The sequence below is a fragment of the Lepeophtheirus salmonis genome, chromosome 13, assembly GCF_016086655.4.
Source record: "Lepeophtheirus salmonis chromosome 13, UVic_Lsal_1.4, whole genome shotgun sequence".
NCBI classification, from domain to species: Eukaryota; Metazoa; Arthropoda; class Copepoda; order Siphonostomatoida; family Caligidae; genus Lepeophtheirus; species Lepeophtheirus salmonis.
In genome coordinates, this window is record NC_052143.2 from 47,178,739 (window position 1) to 47,206,456 (window position 27,718).

Genomic DNA, 27,718 nt, shown 5'->3' on the forward strand with positions numbered 1-27,718 from the left:
AAGAAAGTAAATATACATGCATATATAAACATGAATGTATATCGATGATTTATTTTTCTTCAAGATGGATACGTATGTGGGTAGGTGTTGGTAACAACAAACAAGCAAAGACCTACTGATTGATTTAGAATCTCATTATATTTTTTATTGTCTTTTGAGACATGTCAACTTATATGTATGTATACAAGATGAGATTTATTTGAGACGTCTCATTACGCCTTATCTAGCTGGTTATAACACACGCCATTTTAAGATACATTTATATACATTGATGAGTGTTGGATCGCTTTAAAAAATACAGTTCTATCTGTCTAGTCATGATTAATTTGGTCAGTTCTGGGTAGTGTTATGTTGGTGGTCCTTATTAAGGAGTAAAGTCTGGAGGCCCTTCTAGTACATTTTCAGTACAGTATAGTTCTATCCTGTATATTAGTACTAAAACTTATTTACTTTGGTCCTTGATGGCATAACTCAACTTTATTTCATTTTACGGGTACATGGACTGGACCTAATAAGTAAGAACTGACAAAACACTTTTCCTGGGACTGATCCTTATCGGTCTTTTATAGTAACTACAACAGGGGAAGACGTGGTTACTAACATCTCAGGAGTTGAAGTTTTATCATACATAACCTCTTTTAACGAGACGAAATACCTGAAGTTTAAATTTAAGAGGTGTATGACTGAAGCGTAAGAAACTATAGTATTTTACATTCAACCTATCATTCATTCTTATCTTTGTTTTTATTTTCTTCAATTCTAGCCAGGAGTGAAGAAAATAAAAAAATAGGCAGGGCTGAAGGATGGACTAATTGGTCCTTAGGATTGATGGCATGTCCTCAAAAAGAAACTGAAAAAAAGCAGGAAATCATTTTGTGATTAGCCAAATAAGTCAATTACACAAACTCCTATTTACCTTTTAAGAACTCCCAGACAATCATTGTCATAGTATTTCTCCAAAAATTTTAATATGAATTACAAACATGGTAGGCAGGAAAATGTGGACACGAGAGATGGATTTTGAAATACATTCATACTTTTATATTTGTAATAATAGGCAAAAAAATAATGTTTGCAAAACATCTTGACAAAGTTTTTGCAAAACCTTTTTCCAATGAATATGGCCACCTTCATTATCAATCACAACCTTTACAGGTCACCCGAAGGTCATACAGGAGTTGATGACAAACTCCTCTGACAAGTTGCCCCATGCAACCACTATGGAGGACTTCATTGAGTCCACATATGTGTGTGGGAGGTCCTGTTGGTTTCCTTCTCCAAACTGACTCATATCGAAAAGTACAGAGGGTTCGATTCTGGTGAGGAAGGGGCCATATCTCTTTGGACCAAAATCGACTCAAGCCTCCAAGTGTCACGCCCTCCTTCAAAAGGTGGTCCTTGTGAAAGGAACTAATCCCAAAGTTGTACTTTTTAGCTCTCTTGAGGGTCCTAAGAGCCGCAATAGCTTTTTTTTATTACGTATTATAATATTGCTTAGTAATATTTTATTAAAACTGCACTTATACATTTGTATTTCGACAGCTGACAACAAAATAAATAGGATATTTTTGTGTTAACGATGTAACGCCGTGATTAATGGTTAAAAATAACGGACCAATGAGAAAAAAAGACTGAATAGGAAGAAAAAAAACTGATGAGGAATGGAGTCCTGTTTACTGATGCAACACTAAACCATAGTTAATATTAACATATGAATACACGTATACGTGTACACGCACGATAGATGTGGTAACTCGCCATAAGGTTATAACATGTGACAACCAACCCCGTGCTCTCTTATGAATGTACTAATAATGTACAAGTTGACATTTAGCTCGCAGGACTCAGGTCAGAAAGTGTATTTTCAACCCCGTCGTTCTCAAAATAAATCTGCTCGTTCATCAGTCTATATTGAAGTTATGTATCACTTTAAATATCATTTATCTTACAAAAACATACTGGGTCAATCCAAGGACTCTTTCTCAAGTTTCACTGAATAAGCTAGAAATTCTACCAAATACTCCCTTTATCGGTACACCCTTAAGGATCTTTTTTTGGAAACTATCATTGAACGTAACGGTTGGAAGTAACGGGTTCTTCCATTATTAAAGGTCGTGTAATACTTGATTATTATAAGTTTTAAGCATAACATAGCTTTAATAAAAAGATAGCTAGGACTGAAAAGCCGACTTATCCTTAGGACTGATTAGAAAAAAACTGGAACGGGGAGAAAAAAAAAGACTGATTAGGAATGTAGTCCCAGGACCAATCCAACTCTAATAACATCCTTTCATTTCGATCTATCAATATTAAATGATAAGAAATAAGCATTTGATCCCTTCCTAATTGTGCTCACCGATTCATATTTTCTAATTGAATAACTTCCAGAAAATAGCTAAGCTCATTAGTCTGAATCCATTTGTGTATCTATGTTAATAAATCAAAATTTATCTGTATGAATCTTTAATAAATGCTGCAATAATAAGCATGGATAATCATTTTTGATGTCTGAAATAACAATGGAGTCATTTTAATGTAGTTTTTTTTAAATGTATTATTTAGTGCATGTATATAAAGCTTAGCCATGTAGCGTACTAGAGACTAAAGTACTCACTAGCTCATCAGACATAAACGTCATTTTGTTTTCATAACTGTTTTTTTTTATTATTGAGGAGAGAACAACTAATTTTTGAATAGCTACGTCTGAGTGTGCTCATGAAAAACAGAGAATAACACTGAGGATTGATTACCTGTGTAATTACACAGGTAATTCTTCTATAATATCTAAGTAAAATTTCTTTTTTAGACGAAGCCTAATTACTCCGGGCAATGCCAGCAACTACAAATAGTAACTATGTATATAAATGAATAAAAGAAGTTAGGACTCAACTCTGCGGTTTTTATGAAGTCATTCTAAATCAAAGGTAGAATGTTCAGTCGTTAGTTATTGCAATATGTGCATACATTGAATAGTTATCAAATAAATATATGTAATAATATCCTTTTTGCAATGAACTTTATATTACTTCCTTGCATTTATTTTTTGAGAAGGATACTAAATCCATGTCTGAACAAAAAAAAGTTGTATTTATGTATAAAAATATATAAGTATGTACAAAGTATAGAAACAATCCGAAACAAATTTTCCAAAGCTCAACTTTATCAATATTCTCAAAAAGTACAATTAGTAAGAGAATGAAACTTCTTATCTATTTGTTCTACTTTATATATTTGTAAACCTTTACATCTCAAAGTGGCCCACCCTTGATCTAAGAAAAAACAACGTAGACATATTTATAAAATCTCGCAGATGTTTTGTATGTAGCATCGAGTGTGTATACAGGGTGCTTTGAATATATTGCTACGTGATGTATATCATATTATTCATATTTTCACATTATAAATAGCAATGTATTCATATTCATGTAATCTCGAGGGGTCTCAGCGAGAACGGAGGCCCCAAATGATCAAGGTCAGAAGTTCGCCAAGTTGTCTTCACGTTTGAGTTTTTTTTTTTTTTTTTGACGTTATGGCAGATGGTGAAGTTTTCCTGGAAAACATAATTGTCCTTGGCGTAGTTGGCCTTCAACTACGGAAACACTACTGTCTCCATGACCTCCAGGTATACGTCTGCGACAATTTTGAAGCCCTTTTGAACCTACAATTTTAGGAAATCCGCTGTCTTTTAAGTCAAAGAATCCTTTCCAAATTTTTATTCACAATTTTCTGGGACACACTGTACAGCCCAGCGAATATAAATCCTTGAGTTGATCTTATGTATGTTTATTGAATCGAAAAGTGACTTCAAAGAACAATATTTAAAGTGACATCTTTTTAAATTCTCATAAAATATACTGTCTTAATTGTGCGTAAACTAAATAAAAAAAGTTAAGGAAACTTTCTCTAATGACGTCATTTATTTATTTCTATGAGGATCAACATATTTTTTTTCTCTCTGTACATATTCATAAATATATACAATTTCCTAACAAAATAAAAGAATAAACAATTGTAACAAACTCATAGAATGGGGTTCAGGACCCATTTATACGGAATATTTTTTATTTCTAACCCTCATAATAGCTAATTTGAAGCAATTGTAGACGCAAACATATACATTTATAGTATGTCTTAGAGTTTGAATACCTGCCAATTCAAATGAAGGATAAGTCATCATTTTAGTCACAAAAAACAACAAACATAAAGAACTACTTTTGAAAAATTGTCTCTTGAAGACTATGAACATATATTTATGCGTTAAGTAGAGATAATTACTCCTATACTGATATATTTATCATATTCACATGGTTACCTTTAGTATATCTCGCAATCTTTCCTCCCAAAAGTAACAAAAAAGACCAAAAATCAGCTGGTAGTTAGCCAACTAGTCTAACTATGAAATTATTATTCCATAATTGTTCAAAACTTAACAGCAACTTCTAATTCCAATTCAACCAATCAACGTCCAAAACACTAATAAAGAGAAGAGAAGCAGACACATCCACAGCTCTCAACAAAATAGAGTGTAAATTTCGTATTTAGAGAGGCAATGTGTGTTTTAAGATACTTACATAATCTCAACGGACGATTTTAAATGTCAATAAAATAAGTTAAACATAAGTGAAGTTTGATGTGGATGAGGGGATCAAGCAGTCAAAAATTAATATATTAATTGTTAATGGTAGAACCAGCCTTCCCCAGAGTTATTTGACGTCGTTCAAACAGAAAAACTTTGGCCGAAAAATGTAGAATATAACTAATAACTCTAAAGAAACACGCACACATAGTTACCTTATACAAATTCTCTCTTCAAGAATAAAAGAATCATAATAATATACGTATGATATACATCAGGGGGCACTATATATTGTACACCCCGTATACAAAATCGATGATACATGCAAAACCCCTACGAGATATCATTAAAATGAATACATGATTATTTTTTAGATCAAAAATATGAATATGATATATTTCATTCAAACATACAAACAAAAATAAATATTATTTTTTCCTAACCTCTTAAATTGTATCAATGTTACTTTTTAAGCACTTTTTTATGACAATTAGCAATATTTTTTGCAAAAAATAGATGTGTCACTCAGTTCAGTCCAATTGTATCTCATGGTAACATAATGAAATGCCCCTATTCCCTTAATGGAATATTCTTTCTGATTGAAAGAAGCAAGAGTTGATATTATTCTAAGTATGAAGGAGTGAAAATTTGATTAATTAATTATATTTTTTGTTTTCATAAATTTGAAACTCCGGGCTATTTGACATACCTAATTGCATATTCAAACTTCTAGGTCACTCACTATGTCAGTGCATATCCTTATTTGCAACCCTATTTTAGAATAATTACTATGTACATATTTAGGTGTGAAGAAATCCTGGCAACAGTCCATGTAAATGTCACCCTGAATAAACAAATATTTACCTACATATGAGGTATATTCGTGATATTAACCAGGATATATTACATAGACTCTTCTCTTTTCGGGTTAGAGATATATTTCCCGGCAGAAAGACCTTTTCTTCCGGGGAAAATCAAATGACTGGCTTTGACAAAGTTAGAGACCTCTGATGTAATTTTGGGAGTGATTTGTCAGTCCTTCTAAGAAGATGAAATATATCCCAAATGACGTCAGTTAGGGTTTTTTTCCTTTTATAATTATTCAATGAAATAGAGTAAACTATACAACTAAGTACAAATATAATATTTCCCTATTATATTGCATTATAATGAAAGATGAATATTTTTACAAGATATGTGGAATGTTTTTAATACATATCTTATTTGGCTTAATAAACCATCAACAATTTTATGAAAAATTATACTATTTGGAAGATTTTTTCTCCATTTTGTTCAAAAGCTAGTCATCTACATTGAAAATGTATTTTATTACTTCTCTTGGCCATTGATAAAACAGGGAATTCGCAAATCATTGGGCCCATCTTGTACCCCCTTAAATTTAATCAAAATAATCTGCACAGTGTGTATTTTAAGTACGAAGTACTAAAAAAGTGGCCAAAAGTACAATTTTTGACTCATATATAAATCATATTTGGGATCGTACAAGATACCTATAGCTTTGCTAAAGTCAGTTTTTGATTGTATCTGGCTAAACATGTATTTGAGCCGTAGAAAAAATACATCAACACAAAAATGGGACAATCGAATTATATTATGTATTATAGAGGAGTATAAAATATTTCTTAAAAAGCGGAAACGACTTTTGCTCGTTGGCAATTTGAATAAGGTTTTTTTATTTTTTTGCTGTTGTCATTATAATTTGATTCTTGAAATAGGAACATCTATGTATAACGTGGCCTAATGAAAGACAGAGAGTAATATTAATGATTTGGTGTGGAGTTATAGCCAGAACTGTATAAATTATGTAGTTTATTATTGTAGTTGGCAATTTGAACAGAATTTTTTACTTTTGAATGTAATAATCATTATTATTTAATTTTTGAAGACAGAGCATCTAAGTATAAAGTAAAAACCTGCGCATGTTCTGAAGAAGAGTAACAATGAAGGTTTGCTCGGGAGTTATGCGAGTATGTGCAAGTCCTTGATAGACTCGGATTAGAATTGAGGATCGAAATTGGAGTAATTCTAGCCTATATATCCTTGCTATTGAATGAAAGTAATTTATGTTAATATCCTTTCTCCCACGGTTCCTTGCAGCTGATCTTATAAAACGTCATGACAGCTTATACAAGATATAGAGTGGAACATGTGGTTATTTTCACTGCTTTGATATCTTCTCAAATATTCCTCAAATTGTAAAGATAACGACGCTCATCTTCCGTTACTTTTACTTTTACATGCCTCCAAGACATATTTTATACACCTCATACATGACAAAGAAGTTGAGAGATGGAGATCAGGGGGTAAATATTATTATAACATTTTTGTAATCACTTTGATCTTGGCCATAACAGCAATACATTCGGGAGGGATATCTTTACAAATAGGTTTCGAATGCCCGATCCACATTAATACATATTATTTAATCAAAATAACAGCAAACTCCTTCTTATTTCATTGAGAGTCACTCCCTACGAAAATTGACAAAAATTCAATAAGAAATAAAATCGATAGTTTGCTTATTAAAAAAAAGAATAAAATACATATTATTTATAAAGACATCGATAATAAAGAAATCCCGATAGTTGGAGTAGAATAAAACGATGTATGCCTAAATATATAGACAAAAACTTCTCAATATATTATTGCCTTTTTTTTAAGAAAAATAGTTATTGGATATGTAGTACATGTGGATTTTCAACAATATACAAATTGTCATCTACATATTGATTGATAATATGTATACCATAGGTGTATAGTTGTATATTATATAAACTAATTAAAAAGATTCCATAGTCTATTTTAAATTTAAGAATGGATTTGGCAGAGTTCCATTTTTAAAAGAAATTTCAAATGCTCACACACATAGATATTATAGTAAATATTCATTTAACCCTTATTATACATACAGCTTTTTAATATATATGGGTTTCCTCGGCTTGATAATAAGAATATACCATACCAAAATGGTACAGAATTTATAGTGTATGAATTTAAGTTACTATAACACTTTTCAAGCCATTACTTAGCTTGAAGGATATTTTTTCACATCAAAAAGCAGTGTAAAATGAAAACACAAAGATTGGTTTTCATCAATTGTTTTGGAAATGACAATAGTAGCTTTAAACATAGCACAATTTCACAAACTAAAGAACAGATTTTCATGTAATTTGGAGTGCTCTCGTTTTGAAGTTTGGTACTAATTGAGAATGACGTGAATTAAAAATAACGCCATGTATTGCATGAACTTCTCAACCTATGTGTTAGGGATGTCAAAATTATTTAAATCTCCGAGAGTGTAAATCAAAATACAAGATTATGTTGTTAACTTTGATAGACAATATAATATCTGCTGAAAGGGATGACCAGTGGTACTGACTGAAAATGAAGTGGATTCTAAAAAAATTGCACCATCTTTGTGTGAATTTTTAGTCCGTGTGTTATATGTTGCATACAGGTTACTAATTATGTACATTTTACAAGTTGTATAAGCAATTGTACAAGTTGTAACTTCTTCATCTTAAAATGCATTATTTAATTACATCGTTGGTCATTCGAGCTTCCAACTATTAATTGACGCTATCATTGCATTTTGATCAATGAAAATTGCATGGTTATTATATGTTTATAAGTAATAAAACTGTAGGCTACCAAATATTTATATTTTAGTAAACTTAAATTAAATAATCAAAAATTAGACCACAAATATATTGATCTTCGAAAAAATATTCAATTAATGCATTATCCTCATCCTAAGTATTGTAAATATTTTATTAGTATTTGGCAGACTAACGAAAAATTAGCAGGTAACCTCATTTGACTCTATGTAATACCTTATTGAGTTCATAATACGTTGAATCAGCTGCTTTAAATCATACAAGTCAACTTATGACAATAAATGAAAACAGCTGAAAGGAAAATACACTACATCTTTGTTTATTTCGAAAGAAAAGCCGTGATATGCAAGACTACCATTTTTATCCACTTTGAACCTCGACCGTCATAGGGGAAAGGAAAAATTTGAAAAAAAAATATGGTAGCTAGTCTTTTGTATTTCTGTTGTTGCCAAATGTTAATTATTATTTAGATAATAGTTCTTAATAGTTATATACATAAATATACAATCTTATCAATGACAGACTATGAAATAACACGAATTTTAAACAAAGCCCCTTGATTAATATAAATATACATACCCTATTTTATGTCTTTTAGAATTTCATAATACGTAGTCAGCTACTCTAAATAATACATGTGTCAACTTATGAAAATTTACGAAAACAACAGAAAAACTACATACATCTGTGTTTATTGAAAAAGCTAGCTGTGATGTATGTCCTTGGCAAGGAGTTAAAGGTTGTCTTGACTTTACGCAACAATTTTGAGAGATGGATATACTTTCCTTTAAATGGATATTTCTGTGTATAATTATGTTGAAAAAAGAATGATTGGATTAAGTAAAAACGTAGTCCTTTAATCACCCTCTTTACAATTATCTTTAATGCACATCCATACATATTTCACTTGACATAAATACCTGGCCCCTCCCTTCACCCCCATAATTTTCAGTTAAGATGTAGTATATATTATGCGTAAAGTATTTATTGATGGTCATATTTAGGTGCATCTATAGATTTATGAAAATAATACTATCCACTGGTATGTAAAAAAAAAAAGTTGAAAAAAAATGACGTTGTAATCCTGACAATTTAAAAAATATTTTGTGAGAGAGTAGCTAAGCTAACATGACGTTTCATTAAATTAGCTTAGAGGAGCTATTATCAGAAGAAGGAAATAAACAAAAACCCTACACCGTATCTACCAAGGATAAAGGTAGGGATTACTCGGTTTTCGTTCCTCAATTCTACTTCGAGTCCAGGATCATACGCATTTTATCTCCTCAAGAATGAAAGAATAATGATGAATGTGCTGCTAAAGGTTGTCTTTTGGGCATGTTAAAAAGAAGAAAAAAAAACGAAAATCAATATCGTAAAACCTGACAATTTGAAGAATGTTTTGTAGGAGAGCTTAACTGCCACGACGTTTAATTAAATCAGCTACAAGCATCTGTGTGACAAGGGGAGGGGTAGAAGGAAAATATACAGAAACAGAGGGGAAGAAATACTCAGATGTCGTTCTTGAATTATACATTGAGTCCAAAAATGACTTGCAATTATAACTCCTTAACAACTTTTCAGGAGTACTTTACGTCATTTATAAGCACAGGCGAATGTTCAATCTGGGTTTGTGTGTACAAATGATGGTTTGTATGTAGTAGAAAAGGAAGTTCACTCCTCAGGTATAAAATAATAATAATAGGGCGAGTTACCACACGTATTAGCATTAGCATCACTTGTGATCTCTGTCAGCAGATATTATAGCGTGTTTCAAGGTTACCGACATATACTTGTCTTCTTAATTTACATTCATGAGGATTTAGATAATTTTTACATCCCTAACTCATGGGATGAAAAGTGCCTGCCTTTCCACAAGGATGGCGCTATTTTTTTTAAATTCACATTATTTTCATTTAGTACCAACATTCATAAGACAGCTGTCAAACTTTAAAGACAGCTGTTCTTTAGTGTGTGAGATATTGTACTATGTCTGACATTAATTTTGTTCATTCCAAAACAATGGTTCAAAAACAGTTTTTGAGTTTTCTTTTTGCACTTCTTTTTGATGGAAAAAATAGAGTTCAAGCTAAGCAAATGCGTGATAAAAAAATAAAGAATAATAATTTTAAAAACGTCTCTTCTTTGTTAAGCCCGGGACTTTTGAGCCCATATGTCATATAAAGTAATATAATTTTACAAAAATGCATATGAATCAAGGTCAATAGAATTATAAGGCTAGGGCACCATGTTATCGGGCTTGCTAGAATTTTCAATTTGATGTACAGTATGGACAGATCGATTTTGATATCATAGAGTATAATAACGATATGTAACAACATATAATACTAGAAATTATATGATTAATAGTAGCAGTACATACTCTTTGACGTCAGGATTAATAAGACTGATGGAAGTCAAACATCATTCGGAAAAGCGCTATGGTATAACCTTGTATTTCTATTAAAGTTGATATAAAGTACATTTTCCAGATTCTGGACAGCAGCAATAGGTAACATGGAGACAGGGTGTATAAACATTAGGATATATCTTCCGTGATCCCGTTTTCCCAGGACTTATCGGTGCTTTACACCTACGGGAAATCATTCATTTATTCATTTCATAATATCACATTAAATTAACTATGGAACTGATTAAATAGTACATGAAATCAATCCCAAAATTAACTTATGCGTCAGATATATCATTAGTAAACTGTTCCATATCAGCATAAGAGTTCCGTAATGGAAATATGACAGTGGGTTTTGAAACAGTATATTGTATGAAATGTGACTATGACGGATAATTTTGACGTGAATGTTTTTGCCATCGGTAATTTTGTGTCATGACATATATTTTACCCTTTTCATGTTTTTAATTATCGGTTCGAACTTTAAATTTAGTCTTTACTGTTGTATCTCAGCTATAGATCTAAAGAAGAATAAATTTGGAAAATATTGAGGAAATAAAGAAGTAATTGTATTTATAAGGACAAAGGAGTCCCATATCATGGATCATGAGACTCTTTGGAAAGGACTAACTGACTAGTCATTCCTTACTCATGGTCATGCATGATCTTAGTAAATGCTTGAAGAAATGTTAGATACTCGAAAGATAGATAGAAAGGAATATTTCAATAGTAAATGCCAAAGGTAAAGTACGCCGAATATGTCAGGGAGCCAAACATCTATATGAGACGAAATTACCTTGTAAATCCTGTCAATAACCCAAGTCAATAAAGCAAATACCTGCAATGGTATATCATGGGATGATCTAGCTACATTCAAGGGCGTCTACATGGGGATAACCTTAAAACCAAATGTCACTTCTCTTAACACGGAACTTGACAAAGCAGAAGAAAGTTTAAGTGATGACGTGGAGAAGAAGACGTCTTTGAAGAGACAATGACATTAAAAACATATATCTGCTAGAAAGGAATTCTGGGAGTTCCTAAAGTTAAAAATCTTGAACTAGGACAACTCTAACCCCTTAAAAACGAAATCCTAGATTAATTTAACTTTAAATATTTATTGCTACACATCATATAAAAACATACAATCAGGTCGGGCACATGTAAACATAACTTTCACTTGTGGTGCACTCACAATAGTTTGCCGGCTAGGTCTCCTACTTCAGTCCATCCTGAACGTGTTCTAGGTATTGTGCATTGTTCAGCTAGAGCATGACATTAGAATTCATTAAGAAACCGGAAAGACTGGAGGCAGAATGTTCATGAAATGGTAGAAAATTGTCCAGAAGCTTTATACACTCAATTATAAATTTAGGACATTCATATACCTGATGAAGTGGTTCTTCATCTGTTAAACCACACTCACGACATAGTGGGCTAATTTCATAGTGCATGAAGTGATTGTGTCGGAGTAGGAAACAATGTGATAAACCGAACCAAGGAGTTCAGTTTTCCTTTCGAAGATGCTTCCACCTCCCAAGTCTAACTCCTGGGAGCATAGCAACGCCTTGACGGCAATAGTCAAGGTTTGAACAAAGTTTCTGCGATTGGTCTATGTAATGGGCAGAGATCTCGGCATGGAAAACAGTGTTTCTGAGGATTGAGGGTTATGAAGGCTTCCCTCACTACTTGATCACCTTTAGTGATTACAAATACTGAATTCACACATCGTTCGCTCTTCGATCCATCTGTGAAATTCTAGATTATACCGTTTTTGAAGTTGCAATCCACGTGGGGTACCTTGCCTATGAGCTCTCTCATATCTCTTCCGAGATAGGACAATGAAAACGCATTAATCGACCTAAAAACTATTAATGTGATAAATATTTTTAAAAATTCAATCCACCTCTACTATATGTGGTAGGTTACTTGTAGAAAAAGTTTAAAGTCGACATCAAGGACTAAAAAGAATTATAGACCTCTATTGTTCAAGAAAGCATCGAATTACATTTTTGAGATCTTTAGACAAACTTTCAATATTACTATCTTGAGAATAATATTTCCATTTTCGATTAAAAAGTTAAAAGGGTGGAGTTTGTGAGATCTGAAACAAATAGGAATTCCTAGTTTGGGCCAGAAAAAAGGGGCTGAATTAACTTCAAAAAATCCATTTTAAACCCCTTACTGTAAATAGAAATAATTATACTCCCTCAATAATTTGGGGGAGTGTATAAAATTCTTTCTGCCATACTAAGTTCTTAAACACTTTAATTCATGTCGGAATCACAATAACTATAGTCTCAACGGTAAAATAAACCCGTGTGTCTAATTAGTCTACTGTAAACATGTGGCCGGCTCTCACAATAAGCTCTAAAGCTCCAATAGCCATTAAAGCATAAAATTGACCAAATGAACAAAAGACTTCGTTTTTACCATTATCTTGTGTAATAATTCAAGAAATTGATGGGAAATTAAAATATAAACCTCCAGATGACCAAAAAATAAAACTATTGACCAAAATTACATGTATGTCATATTTTTATTATGGATTCTAATGATTGTTGAGTTGACTACAATCAAAAATTATCCTTTTCATAACTTACTATTGGTTTTTTTTTTAATATTGTGGTTATGAGAATAAAGACTAGCATAAAATATATTATTTCCGCATAAAATATAAACAGAAGTGTTTACATTTCATAGTATTCAATTAAAATCTATGAGGGATCCCGACATTTAAAATCTTGTTTCCCAGAAAATGACAAAAAAAAAAAAAAAATTCAGGAATTTTTTCTTTTTGCCAGAAAATTTAATTTCTCAATTTTTTTTCTGAATAAATTAAATTTTCTGTAATAACTATGGATTTTTGAAATTTATCTCAAAAAAATCTAATATTTGAATTTTTTTTTTGAAAAATTTTACATTAGAAATTTAATTTTTGACTTTAGGTTTTTAAATTTTTCTTCCAAAAAAAAATAACTTTTTGAGAATAGCTATAGATTTTTCAAATTTTTTGTTAATAGTTACAAATTTTTGAAAGATTTTTTGAAAATATTTAATATTTGAAAAAAAATATTCCAAGAACCAAGCCTTCCCCCCAAAAAAAAAAATATATATATATAATCCTGCGGACGCCCCTGGACATGTTCCAATTATACACGAAATAAATTATCCAACAAGTATACATTCATTATACCTATTCTTTTTGGCAATATAATTTTCAAAACAAAAATATTTATCATTGCAGATCCTTCTCACCTTATCACATTTCTCACATTATCGTCAAAACTATACCTCATTGACTCAATCTGGCTTGTCCTACAACTTCAACCATACCACTCAATGATACTTCTAAGAAACTCGGAGTGGTCCTTTAATAAAAAGCAACTTCAACCAAATGCCAATTATATACTATTCAACAAAATATGGACAAAGATTCATTATAATATTAATAATTTAAACAAGAAACTTTCAGGCTTTCAAAATCATGAAGAAAAATCTTGCTCTCATCCTTCGACTCTTACTCGGTAAGTGAGGATATTATTAGATTAATTAATGATACCCTGCATTTTCGCCCACTTGCTAAACCTACATTTATTAAATTCCCTTTTTTCTATAAAATTCTGATTTAGAGCTATTTTTAAAGATAATAACAATTATGAAATGCTAAATATTTATTTGAATGAGTTAGAGTCACATTGGGGAAAAAAAGAATTTTATGTATACTTATAACTCAAAGGGTCAAAAAGCCCTTACACTGCTCTCCCTTCATCAATAATTTTTTGTATTTATCACACCAAAGTGATTGGTTAGGCAAAAATTGAAAGTTTAAAGCCCATGAGAGTAAGGAGACATGAGTGTAGCTCGTAATTCCTCTAGTGTGTTTTTTAGAAGCTTGGAAATATTCGAGTAGCAAAATTCAGCTCGCAGCACATCACCTATAAATACGTTACTAGAAGTCAGTACGTACATTAATCGCGTACTAATCATAAGAAGAAACTCTTTACATATGAACATTGAATAACACTCTCTGCCTCTATTCATTTGCTTTATTATCATCATTATTGTATCTTTAGTCATAAATGTGCATTGAGTAGACGTATATGAAAGGGATTGTATTCTATAGATACATGCAAAGATTGAGGCATTCAGGGTAAACTTTGTTGTGTTTGTTATATCAATCATTATAATGAAGATATTCTGCTGATATTCATTGAATCCTTTTCATTGAATGATCCCCATGGATTTTGTTACTTTTTTACTTTCAACCCATATTTTAAAAAAAATGTCCATGGAGTAAATATTACATTAATTACATAAACCATGGCCGGGAATACTCTATGTATCCAATACAAACATTGAGATAGGAAAGATTTAACCATGGCAAAAGTTGTGCCTTGACAATACAAATGAACGTAGATAAATATATTTTGGATGGACCCCACCCCCTGACCCCTCACTCATTTAGCGCTCAAAGGTTTCAGTATTAATTCATACTTTTTATGCGTCATTAAAAAAATATATATAGTTATGAAAAATATGTGTATTATCATGTCATGAATTTCTGAGGTATATCGTAAGCATATTCCGATCTAAGAAATAATAATTTAGTCCTATGAATGAACTATTTCAGGTGTGTGCATATTGCATCGATTGTTTTATACAGGTTGGACTGTGTAGAGCGATCCCTAATCTATATCATATACCTACTTTTGATCTTAGGAATAACAATATAGTCATATTAATGAAATATTGCAGGCGTGTACATGTATACAAAGATCACTGTTTCAATTTTTTTTGTTATTGCTCTCTGATGTATATCATAATTCATATGTATTTAGAGTATATAGTAAGATTTGAATCAAATATAAAATCTGTTATGTAAATAATATTAATTTCTTTATAGGGAGCGCTCTAGAGACTAAAGACTCAACAGTCATTCTATTATATTCTATAATTTTCTCAAACTTTTGCCATTATTCTTTCATTCTTGAGGAGAGAACCCATATTAATTGATATAAGTATTCAGTAGTTACGTGTGAGTGTGCTCATGAAAAATGTAGAGTAACACTACAGATTCCTTGGGAGTTATCTTCTATATTATTAAAGCAAAGGTTGTCTTTTAGCCGTCGCTCAATTACTCGAGCAATGCTTGATAATTTTATAACATAAAATATACACCTTTCAATAAATCTGGACGAAACTTCATCCAATGGCTTTAATAATAAATAAAAACTTAACACCTGAATTGAATATTACTTGATGCCAATGATAAATAGTGGTATTGGAATTTAATCAAAGTAATATGTTCTGAAAATCCCCATAATATGGCTAGATTTGTATATTAATAATTATAATTTTTTTGATCAATTAGGCACGAACAAAGTAGAACAATGAGAGAAAAAGATCTTATTCAACCATTAAGAAAATAACATATTTTTAATTCATGTTGGAGTCTGATATAATATACAATTAGCCATTGTAGGGATAAAAATTTTATAAAGCGTAAGTTTTAAGTCCGTTTATTTTTTGCTCCCATTTTGATATTCAATGTATGTACACTATATATAACATTAATGAAAAATAGGTTTTTAATTTACATAAAACTGTGTTGTTTAAGCCCCCAAAATGGCCAACATCAATCCTGCTGACATCACATGAAAAGGCTCTATAGTTATAAAATGGAAGAGGGATTAAATAGAAACAAGGGTCGTCAAGACTGCGGCCCTCAGAACAGTATAACTTTAAATTTTTGTAGTATTAATAAATCATTTACCTTTATTAAAACATGGATGCCTCATATTTGTTTGGAATGTCAACGTGACCCTTACAAGGAAACAAGTTAAAAACCTAAGGTAGAAGATAGGAAGTGTACATTCTGTGGCTTGGCCTTGGAGACATTCCCACCTATTTTATGACTGTTATTTGACAGAAGATATAATAAAGTTAGTTAGAAGGCGTATGGAAGATTACTTCAACGTTTCCGTGTCTATGGCGGAGTGGCTTGTGATGGCATCTCCTCTACAATTTTAAAAAGGTTCTATTATAACTAAAGTACAGTAATCCATATATAATGCTTGCAAGGTCAGCTTTAGCCTCAACAGATTCGTGGATCGAAAATAAGACCCCTTAACGGAGACGATCAAGACGGATATAATATTGATTATTGTTTACAAACCTTATACCTGTTTATAAAATCAACCGGAATTTTAAGGAAGAGATTAGTGCCTTCTTATCAAATCTGTCACGTCATTACTTTTACTGCATGTAGCGAGTCAATCCTACAAGACAGACTCAGCGTGTTTATATAATGTACATATGATCTGAATAAAATAAACAGTCTTTAGTATAAACTTAGATAGAAAACATCATGGCTTCATGTATCATGCAAACTTTCGTCTGAAAAGTAGGCCCCCAAAAAAGGCCCAAAATCAGTTGGTAGTTAGTCAATTCTTCTCATTATTAATCAATAATTTTTCACAGGCTAAAAAGAGATCATTCTAATTCAACAAATTAATGTTCAGAACATGGTTAGTAGAAAAAAAAAACCAGAAAAATTGATAGCTGACAGCAAAATACAGCGTATATTATTGTGTTAGCGAGGAAACGCCAATATTTGCTTGTTCTAAGGAAAGGGGGGGATATACACCAAAAATTTCACTATGACATATACGTTAGGCACAATAACTGTACTTGGTACAAAAATAAAGGAATAACAAGTGTATGTCTTTCTCTTCGAACCTTAATTATAGTGAAAAAACATTTATTTATTTAATTAAATTATCTTAAAGAAGGACTTTGTTTTGATATTCATATAGATATTGTATAAAGAGTTTGAGTAATTATTATGTAATCCTATGAGATATGAATTAGTACAAGGAAAAAGGTCTTCTGTGATTTCTACAGCATAAATATTTCTATTTACTTGGGAAAAGTGGGAGTTTTAACTCAATGCACTCAAATTAATAAAACTTCACAAAACAATCTTTCAAACTTTCTTCCATGATATGATATTGTATGATAATAAGCCAGTAACGTCATCTACAAAGAGACTATTATTTATTTAGTGGTGTGGAGGTTCATTGCTCAACTAGATGTCAGATCAGAGAATCTTTATTTGTCTTGAAGCAAGGTCTAACTAAGTAACTAAAACATGATAAGTAATGGTTGTACCCAAAGTAATTAAGCTGCGACTAAATAATATAGGAGAGAACCTCCCACAAAATCGTTGGTGTTATTCTCAGTTTTTCATGAGAACACTCACACGTAACTACTGAATTTTAAAATACCAGCGTTTATATTTTATTTCTCTTAGCCAACTATATTTGCACAAATATTGATAACGTGGTATTCGTTTCGCCACTTGGGTTAAAGTTTTTCTTTGAATTAACTCCAAAGTTCCTTGTGTTCTCGCTCATATGAAGTTTTCCAATTTACATATCTATAGCACTTACCAAGAATGTCAATTTTGTACATCTATAGTCGTTATCTTAACGATCATTGCTTCACCAGTAGACTGACTGGATTGTGGAATGGGTTGAGCAACCTTGAAAATGTTAAATTTGAGTAGGTTTCAGAGGCTGTGGCTAAGTTACGACTTCTAGGCGTCAAAGTTAAAGAATAGTTTTGCAGGATTCACTGGACACAAATTTAACAATAGACTGTTGATGCAACCACAAGAACTGTTTAAGACCACTATTAATTGTTGGAAATTTTGGATGGAGATGACTCTCTCATGAAATTCTTCTATTGGATTGCAGCTCCCTCTCTTGGCTTCGAATGAAACGCTGAACTATAATCCCAGGTTTTATAGAAAGGTGGTCCTATTTACCAACCATCAGCTTACTTCATAAAGAGTACGTGAAGAGGTGTTCCAAGAAGTTTCTACAAATTAACCGAATTATTAATATTTAAAAAAAAACTAATTAAAAGTTCACATTTCATGGGAAATGTTGTTTAATGTTGATATATTTTTTACACAATAATAAGTAATAAATCACAAGGGAGATTGAAGAGTTTATAGAAAAATAAAAGTTTCCAAAGGTAAATAACTTTTGAAAAGAAAAAGGGTTCATCCTAAATCGGAAGAAAAGTTTTTCAACTGATTTGATAAGGAAGATAAAGTGTTTACACATTCTACACACACAGTGGTTGAGGCAAATAGAGACCAAAGTTGGAGGAAAGTCCTTATAATGCAATTCCAACTCGAGTCTCAAGTCCTTTCTTACATGTCCAAGTCCGTAAATATTTTCATCGAGTACAGTGTAAGTCCTTAGAAACTAAAATCAAATTGAAAGAGTACTTTATACCCAGTAAAAAAATTGAAATAACTTTAAATTTATTGTCCAGTACCGAATCTTAGCTTTGGGCTCTCAGTTTAATCTCGAGTTTTTGGTTGAGCGATCAAGTTGATTTGCATATTTTCAAAATATGGACTGGAGTCCAAGTCGTATTGCAAGTCTCGCGTTCAAATCCCTACATCTCGTAGGAACCGACTTCATTATTGGAATGAAATCAATCTAGTAGGCAGTTAAGATAATATGGAGTCTATTTATTTTTTAAGGGTCCCATTTACTGAGTGCAACCTCTATTTATCCACCAACATTATTTTTTGTTTAAATTGATTTTCTCATCAAATAGTCATCCGATTTTAATAACAAACAATGTCAAATGAAAGCGGAATAAAAAAATATATTGTTTTTATTATATTGACCTATGGCGTCAATAACGGCCTCGACTCGACCTTGAAAACAGGAGCAGGTCTTAATTACAGTCTCCTCGGCAGATTTCAGAATTCGTTTCGTATCCTGGGCATCAGCTCAATGATGTGTTGCAGGAGAATCTGTTGGTGTTTGTCTCAATTGTGTCCCAGACAAAAAAGCCAAACCAAGTAATAAAAAAAAAAATGGACAACGAGATCAACGTTTTCTTTACAGTGTGGCATGGAGTAAAGTCTTGCTCTAACCTCCAGACTCATCCAGTTCCTTCCCGACTCTCCAGACAAAGATTCAGTCCAGATTTAAGAATTTTTAATCTCAACATTGTCTCGTCCGGTGTGGATCGCAACAAGAACACTCTGACTTTTTCCACAATTATGGGATAAATGCTCTTTTTGTCACTCTCATTATTTAACTAACGCCAAACACTTCTGTCTAGCCGCCAAAACAACAAACAATGTCTTACCTCCGCATGCACTCAAATTTTGTTATCAAACTGCATATAATGGCTGCAAACTGTATTTATCAGTTTATTTAGACTTATATGTCTGCCAAGCAGAGTAGATATTTTGCAACCTCTACAGTCAATAATACTTGAATACCTTGTATTTATATAGTATCATCTCCTTAAAAATAATTTATCATGATTACGGAACTATTCTTTCAGCCAGGCTTTACATTGCTAACGACTACAGAATTTTAAAAGGACTATATTTTACAATCAATTTTGTTCCAGATGGATTATAGAATGTAAGTTTCTATTATCAAATAAAAGCAACTTCTCTTTAAAAAGGTTATGAATAATTTATTAGTAATACCAGATGTGAATACTTAACTAAATAATATTTAACAATTTATTGTTAATTATTATATACTAGGGACTAGGCTATATAACAATAAATAGATTTTTGGCAGACAAAAAAAGTTTAAAATCTTTTTGACCAATCCAATCATAATATCGAAATACATGGAACATAATTTATTTTTTTTAAATCCTCCCATCTTCCCTTCAAATCCTAAAGTGAGTAGCTACCCCCAACATTAAAATGAATATTTAAACAATCTCAAACTTTATTTGCTCTTTAATAGTTGATACATAACACAGTGTCTGAAAATTCCCAGGTTTCAAACATAGATGACGGTTTTTTTTTTTAGTTCACCTCATTTTTCGTTAGTGCACGCAACCAAAAGACAGCTGTTTCTTTAGTTTGTGAGTTATTGTACTAAGTGTGACGCTACTTTTGTTATTTTATTGTAACAATGACTCAGAAACAAATTATTGTTTAAATTTTAAACTACTTCTTGATGCTAAAAAATACTATTCAATCTAAGTAATGGTTTGAAAAGTTTTATGAGGACTCAGCCAATTTTGATCAAACTTTTCACCCCATGAGTTAAGAGGTGAGTAAGATTAGGGCATGCCCCTTCTTTTCTTTGAAGCCTCAATAAATAGTTCCAGAATTTGGTAATATTTCTGAAACTAAGGAAGTACCATCCCCACAAATTGGATACAGTAGAAATATAATAAATTAAGTATTATTATATTTCAAAGAAAAATTTGGGGTAGATTGGTTCCAAAGTAAAAATCTGTCCCAATAGGTCTCTTTTTCAAAATTTGGTATAAAAAGATTCTATAGATGAAATGTTGATAACGTCATATACATTGCCAAATTGTGAGCATTGTCATGTATGTAGTAGTTAAATACGTGACATATTTATACAACTCATAAATCAGGGGGATAGGGGAGAAAATTGACCCATAGATCCATTTGGACCGAAAAATCGGTCCAAATGGATTTAGAAAAAATATGAAGACCGAATTTAGTCTTGGACCGAGTCTCAACACTAATATTTATGTATTTTAAGTACCTAAATATGAATATAATGTAATTGTTTGTTTGAACCCTCTTCAATTATTTTTCAATAATATTAAGGCATGGCTTGATTAAGGAACAAAAAAAAGTATATTTTTTTTATAAGAATAAGTAGAACTAACAACACAGAGGCCGCTTCAAGTATTTTTTTTTTTTTTTTTTTCGAGGAGAGGAAAGTTTTTTCTATAAAGTTCAAGATTGAAATAGTAACTTTGGCATACATTTTTTTTATTTTATTTTTAATGTTCTTTTAAATGGCCATTGCATTTAGTTGCATTGATTAAGGATGAGTAAAGATTATAGTATTTATTACAATTACTCCATCTGACCTATAAATTGTCTTTGAAGTCCACATACATTAAGTATTTTTCCTTCTCTAGAAACAATCGAGACGCGAACCTACGCACATTGAGTTCAAGAGAATATTTTTTCCCGTTATTCCACTACAATGTCCTTTGTGAAATATGTGTTTTTATAATACGGCAGATGGTGTCACTATATTATTCTCTGGCATTATCTAAGACAAATGATTTTTTTTTAAATTTTGTTATTAGTTTGCAAGCCTAGTAAAATGTTTCAACTATCATTTGACGAAATTTCATGTAGCCAACATTAACCATCTATGCAATATTGTATCCAGAAAAATCATCGGAAAAATATAAGATTAAAGTAGAGGAGGTCTTAATTCCTGTCGAAAAATTCAAGTGTCTCCATCATTGTCGAATAAATATAGAAAATATTGGCATCACTAAAATCAAGAACAAAAGCACCACAAGCAATATTGTTAACTATTGCCTTCAAATCTAATTGTTTGGGAATTTCTTTAGCATTTAAAATCGAGCACAAATATAATATCAACAAGATATTATAAGGATATTTCCGTCTGTATGGTAAATAAACATCCCAGGGAAGTAATGTAGGATAAAAATAAACAAGGGTTATAATTTAACTGTTTATGCTTCAAATATAAGATAGTGTCATGAGGGTTATCATATTTTTTTATTAATAGGGTTGCAACCTTTTTTGAATGAGTCTGTCTACAATAAATATTTGGCTCCACTGTGTCGTTCTGTAAGATACTTTTTATTCACAATAAATAATGGACAATACTGATAAATAAATTAAAGTACAAATACCGGTGTTTATTTCTTAAAACTAAACTCTAACAACAACATTTCTCACAACTCTATTTATGACACCTTCTTAAGCATGATTTTATGCTCACTGGGACTCCAACTATTTTCCTATCCCTCAGTTATGTATTAATATTCTTGTAGAAAATCAACAGTACCCTTTTTTTAGCCAACAATGTATTAAAACAAACTGCTAATATGATTGTACATTTTTTGAGACAAAAATTTCTCGAGGTTATGTGTCTCTATTTATCAAATATTCCGTAGAAAGGAATAAAATAAGATAATAAGGGATATATGTTAGTGTCTTTACAAATCTTCTTTCTGGGATATCATATACCGGAGATTTATAATAATGGTTTTATAGATTTCTATTAATCTACCCCCAATCTCCAATCACATTCAAATTGATTATATGCAATTCCTTGCTTATTTAGAGAATGTCTTGTTTAGGATTTATTCGTATATTAAGAAATTTTTAATTACTGTTTAGACATCTAATTAACTCCAAGGGCGTCCACATGATTATATTTGGGGGCGGGGAATGATTTTTTGGATTTCTTTGGAAAAAAAAACAATCAAAATTAAATTTTTGGAAAAAAATTTCAAAATCCACAACTATTTATACAAAATTAAATTTCAAATATTAAATCTTTTGATTTTTTTTTTCAAATATTACTTTTTCTAGTAAAAAACAAAAATTCCTTAATTTTGGAGGTAGGCCTTCCAACCCACCCCCTGCGGACACCCCTGAAATATTTTGCTTAAAAGTTGTTCCTTTGTATTTCCTTTTGATTTCTCGGATTATTCTTTTTTCAATGTGAGAACTGAGCACGCATTACCTCGCTAACATAAAAATTGTATATGCCTTGAAAAGTCCTTTGTATGTGCCTCTTAGAAAATTATAACGACTAGATTATTTTTTTAATGGTCTGAAGTCCAGTATAATATAGATTTCAAGTCAAGTCTCGAGTCTTAGCCTTCAAGTCCAAGTCGAGTGAATTTTAAGCTCAGAAAATGCAAATCCAACGGCTAATTACATTGTTCAACAGCAAAAATGGTACAATAACAGCATATGCTCAACTTAGAAGTCTTTGATCTTCTGATTCCAAATATGGCCTAATTTTTTCTCGGTTGGACTCATGGCCTTTAGAAAAAAGCCAATTGTTTTTGGTTTGTTTTGCTTGATGTTGAAGATAGGTATAAATAATGTGAACATATTTCAAAGCCAAATGTTAAATATTTGTATAATGTTATGTATCCTGCTTATAGCTCGAGTTATCTTTGTTTAAAAATAGAAAAAAGTTCAGAAAAATTAAAGGATCTTATTTGATAGCCCCAAAAACTCCCCAAAAATGTTCTTTATTGTTGTCATCTTTTCATAAAGTCAATAATTATTAATTGAATGAAAAGCAAATTTTCGCTGCAGACTCAAAAATGAGAATTTTGTATTTTGAATAAGAATCTTTACTCGTTTTCTCTTACTCTCACAAATGAATTTAAGTTTTAAATGTAAAGATGTAAATAATACAAAAATATTTATGAAAGCATTTATATGTACATAAAAAAAATATTTAGCATCAAATTAAATGTTCACTCTTGTAATATGCGAGTAAATTGTCATACAAGTGAATATAATGTAAGAACGACTATAAATGATAAAAACAATGTTTAAACAATGTATTTTATGTGAATACAGATAATAAAAGCAGAAAAAATGCCATTCTATTCATACCACAGAAAGAAGAAAAGACAACCACTATCATATTATACGTAATTAGAATGTCTCTTAAAAACACGAGAAATTCATAAATTCCTTAACAAAAACGGCAATTTTTGTTAAGCCATTCAAATACATAGATGCTCTACTCCAGCCCATTTGCCTCAAGAAATATTTAAATTATTTGGTAATATTAGGGGCATACTTAATATTAGTAATACTATTTAAACCAAATTATAATATACCAAAAAAAAGATTGTCCATATAAAAATTTAAAATATAAATAATTTTTGAAATGAAGAGACGTAGCTCACTAAATAATGTTTCTATTGACCTCTATGTGCGTTGGTTCTTAGTCTGAAATCTTACCAATAAAAGTAGGATATTTCATTATGAAGAATTTTCTTCATTTTCAAAAATTCACTCACAACGTTCACTATTAAATAGTAATCGACAAAGCGCCTTCACACATGACACCTTATGGTTTATAGATTTTGCAATTCCTAATTAAAAAATTATTAGTAACATTTAAATATCTTTTTTCCAAAAATTACTTAATTTTTTGCTCAATGTAAATATTAATATACATGCAGCAGTATCCGGGATTACCCGGTGATATTATCCTTCGTTGAACAGACAAACTTTGCCTAAAAATGTAGAAAATCGCTAACCAAGAAATAATCAGTGTTACTCACCATTTTTCATGAGCATACAAATACTTAATTACTCAATTCATAGATGATAGATGTTCTTTCCTCAAGAATGAAAGAATATTCATAATAGCTTAAGAAAAATTAATATGAAATCATGACTGGTGTGCTAGAGAGTACTTTAGTCGCTTAGTGCTACGTGGCTGAGCTTTAGATACAAACACTCGACGCTAGCTGATAAACGCCTGCAATATTTCATATATATGAATAAATTGTTAATTCGTAGATAAAAAATAAGGATATGATATAAATCAGTGAACACTATAAACAGTGCACCCTGTATACACATTCGATTCTACATTCAAAACTCCTGTGATATTTCTTTAATATCACTACGTTGATATCATTTAGATCAGAAATATATATTTCAATATGATATATTTTCATTCAAACATAGAAAGATTATTTTTACTCACTAGATGGCCCTGAAGTTGAATAAATGTTACTTCTTAAGACTTTTTCACCAAAATTAGCAAGATTTTTTGCAATAGAGCAGACTTTTTACTCAATTCAATCAAATTAATTCGACTCACTTAATACTCAAATTGTATCTCGTAGTATTGATGGAACATTATTTTAGATTGAAGGAACGAAGAGTTGACGTTATTTTATTGTAGTATACATTAGATATCAATGAAATTGTAAATACGTGTTCAAAAAAATTACATACATCTATTTTCTTATGGTCAAACGAGTTAGAATGCTTTTCTGATACGACGTTTTATGTAATCTTTATTTGATTGTAAATTTTCCGGTCCATCCTACAATCAAGTCATCAAATTGACTTAGAACTCTCGTTGGCACCTGTTGTCGTTGTCTTAGAGGAATGTTTTTCCCCCTTTTCTCATATTTAAGAAGCTGAGATGACATAGAAAAAAATATTTCTTGTATGTATTTTTGAAAAATTACTTTTGATTTTATAGGACACCTTAATGTACATAGATAGTTGCATATGGATAATATTGCACCATTTCTAGAGATAAAAAAATGTGACATCACGAAAAAGGGTTTTTCATTTTGCAAAGCATAACATTATTATTTTTCAATAAAGAGAAAACAATAAGTATAAAGTAATCACTGGTATATGAAATACGAAGATTAACATTGATAATTTGACGTGGAGTTATAAGTCTAAGTCCTTATTAGACTCGGAGTGCAGTTAAGGATCGTTATCAGAGTAGTTACTACCTCTAACCTTACTAGATAAGGAGTGGGGTTTGTCTTTATTTTCTTAATCTCATAGCTGCTCGTAACTAATTTAATGAAACGTCATGACAGCTAAGCTGCTCTTCTCCCAAACATTCTTCAATTTCTCAGTGTGGTCACGTTAATTCTTGGATTTTATTTTTTTAACATACCGGTATTTCATATAATTTGAATATATGGATCGTCATTTTATTGGTTGTCTTATCATCTTACTTCGATATTATGGTTGGTCTATAGAGTTATAACCATGAATGAAAATATAAAATTCTAATGGAAGGGGGATCATTTTTTTTTAAGTTGCAACCCAAAAAACTGTTCTTAATTTCTCAAAGATATTATCATAATTATTTTATTCTTAAAGAGATGACATATAAATATAAAGTAATCACTTGTGCGTGAAAGATAAAGAGTAACTCAGAGGATTTGTTGCAGACTCATAAATATAGGTCCTTGATGGTCTCGGAGTAGTATTGAAAATCGATATCGAAGTAATTCCAACCTATCTGGCCTTGCTATACCGGGTGTCCGGAAAGTCCTGACTGATTTCTAACTTCCAACTTCATTAAGATCTACAAGGACTAAAAGTAGAGATACAGAGAAATGTTTTTAATAAAAAAACTTTGCTTGGTTATAATCTATAATATGTTTTTAACAATTTGGCCTTTAGCTTCCATAACAGCCATAACACGGGGACGGAAGGGGGAGCAGGTATTCTTGATATAGGTGGGGTCCATCTTGGTCCAGGCCTTGGTGATACTGGCCTTGAGAGCTTTGGTACTGCTGTGGCATTTTTTGCAAGCCTGCCTCTCAATGTGCGCCCAGATGCTGAAATCCAAGGGGTTCAGGTCGGGGGAGGAGGGGCCAGAAGTCCTTAGGCCAGAATTCCACATTCTCCTTTTACCACTTCTGGGTGGTCTTGGCTGTGTGTGCAGGTGCCCCATCCTGCTGGAAACACACCCTCTTGCCAGGATACTCCTTCCTGATCCATGGGACCACCTTGGTCTTGAGCACCTTGATGTAGTCCTCCGAGGTGAGCCTGTAGCCCTGTCGGAAGAAGAGTGGAGGCATGGCTTTACCATCTGAGCCAACAACTCTAAGCATTATGATGCTGGCTGGGTGCTTGGTCATGGACACATATTTCTCAGATCCCACATAACCATTACGGCTAATATAGCGATCATTTTTGCGGTTGAAGACTGGATCCACTGTAAAAGTTTTATCATCGGAAAAAATGAGAATTCTGTCCCCATTGCTTTTCATGTTGTTCAAAATCTTCTTGCATGGGATGTATCTGGCCTCCATATTGGCCATGGACAACATGGGACGGGTGGTGCGGACCAAGGACTTGCCCCCAATGTCCTTGACAATGTTGGCAGCAGTAGTCTTACCCATGTTATTCTTCCTGGCAATTGTTCTGATGCTCAGAAGAGGGTTTATCTTGATCTGGGCCCTGATCTTCTTCTTAGTGGCCTTGGTGGCCTTTAAGACAGGTCTCCTACTTCGAGGAGGTCCAACCTCCTCTTGATCCTGCCAATGGTGCTGGCGGACATGCTGGTGGCCTCAGAGATCTCCTTGTGACTGATTCCTGCACGAAGCAGAGCAGCTACTTCATGTCTTTTAGCCTCCATCTCAAAAACAATTATGAATTTCGAAAGGTTATTGAAACAAAACTTGTTAATCTGAAAACGGTCTTTAACTTTTATTTACACAGCGTTTACGTAAAAAGTCTCTGAAACC

At 31.7% G+C, this 27,718-nt stretch overlaps 1 protein-coding gene across 2 annotated transcripts in view; it reads left to right on the top strand.

Moving 5' to 3' along the window:
* Positions 1-27,718, top strand: part of Gfrl (Glial cell line-derived neurotrophic family receptor-like) — a 77,592-nt gene that overhangs the window by 17,845 nt on the left and 32,029 nt on the right. The window contains exons 1-2 of one of the 2 annotated variants that reach the window (XM_071892853.1): positions 9,681-12,541; positions 13,869-14,148. In XM_071892853.1, the coding sequence (XP_071748954.1) occupies positions 14,109-14,148 (40 nt within the window). In that variant the 5' untranslated portion in view covers positions 9,681-12,541; positions 13,869-14,108. Of the gene's footprint in view, positions 1-9,680; positions 12,542-13,868; positions 14,149-27,718 lie in introns of those variants that run through there. The other variant, XM_040722955.2, reaches the window with a different exon arrangement.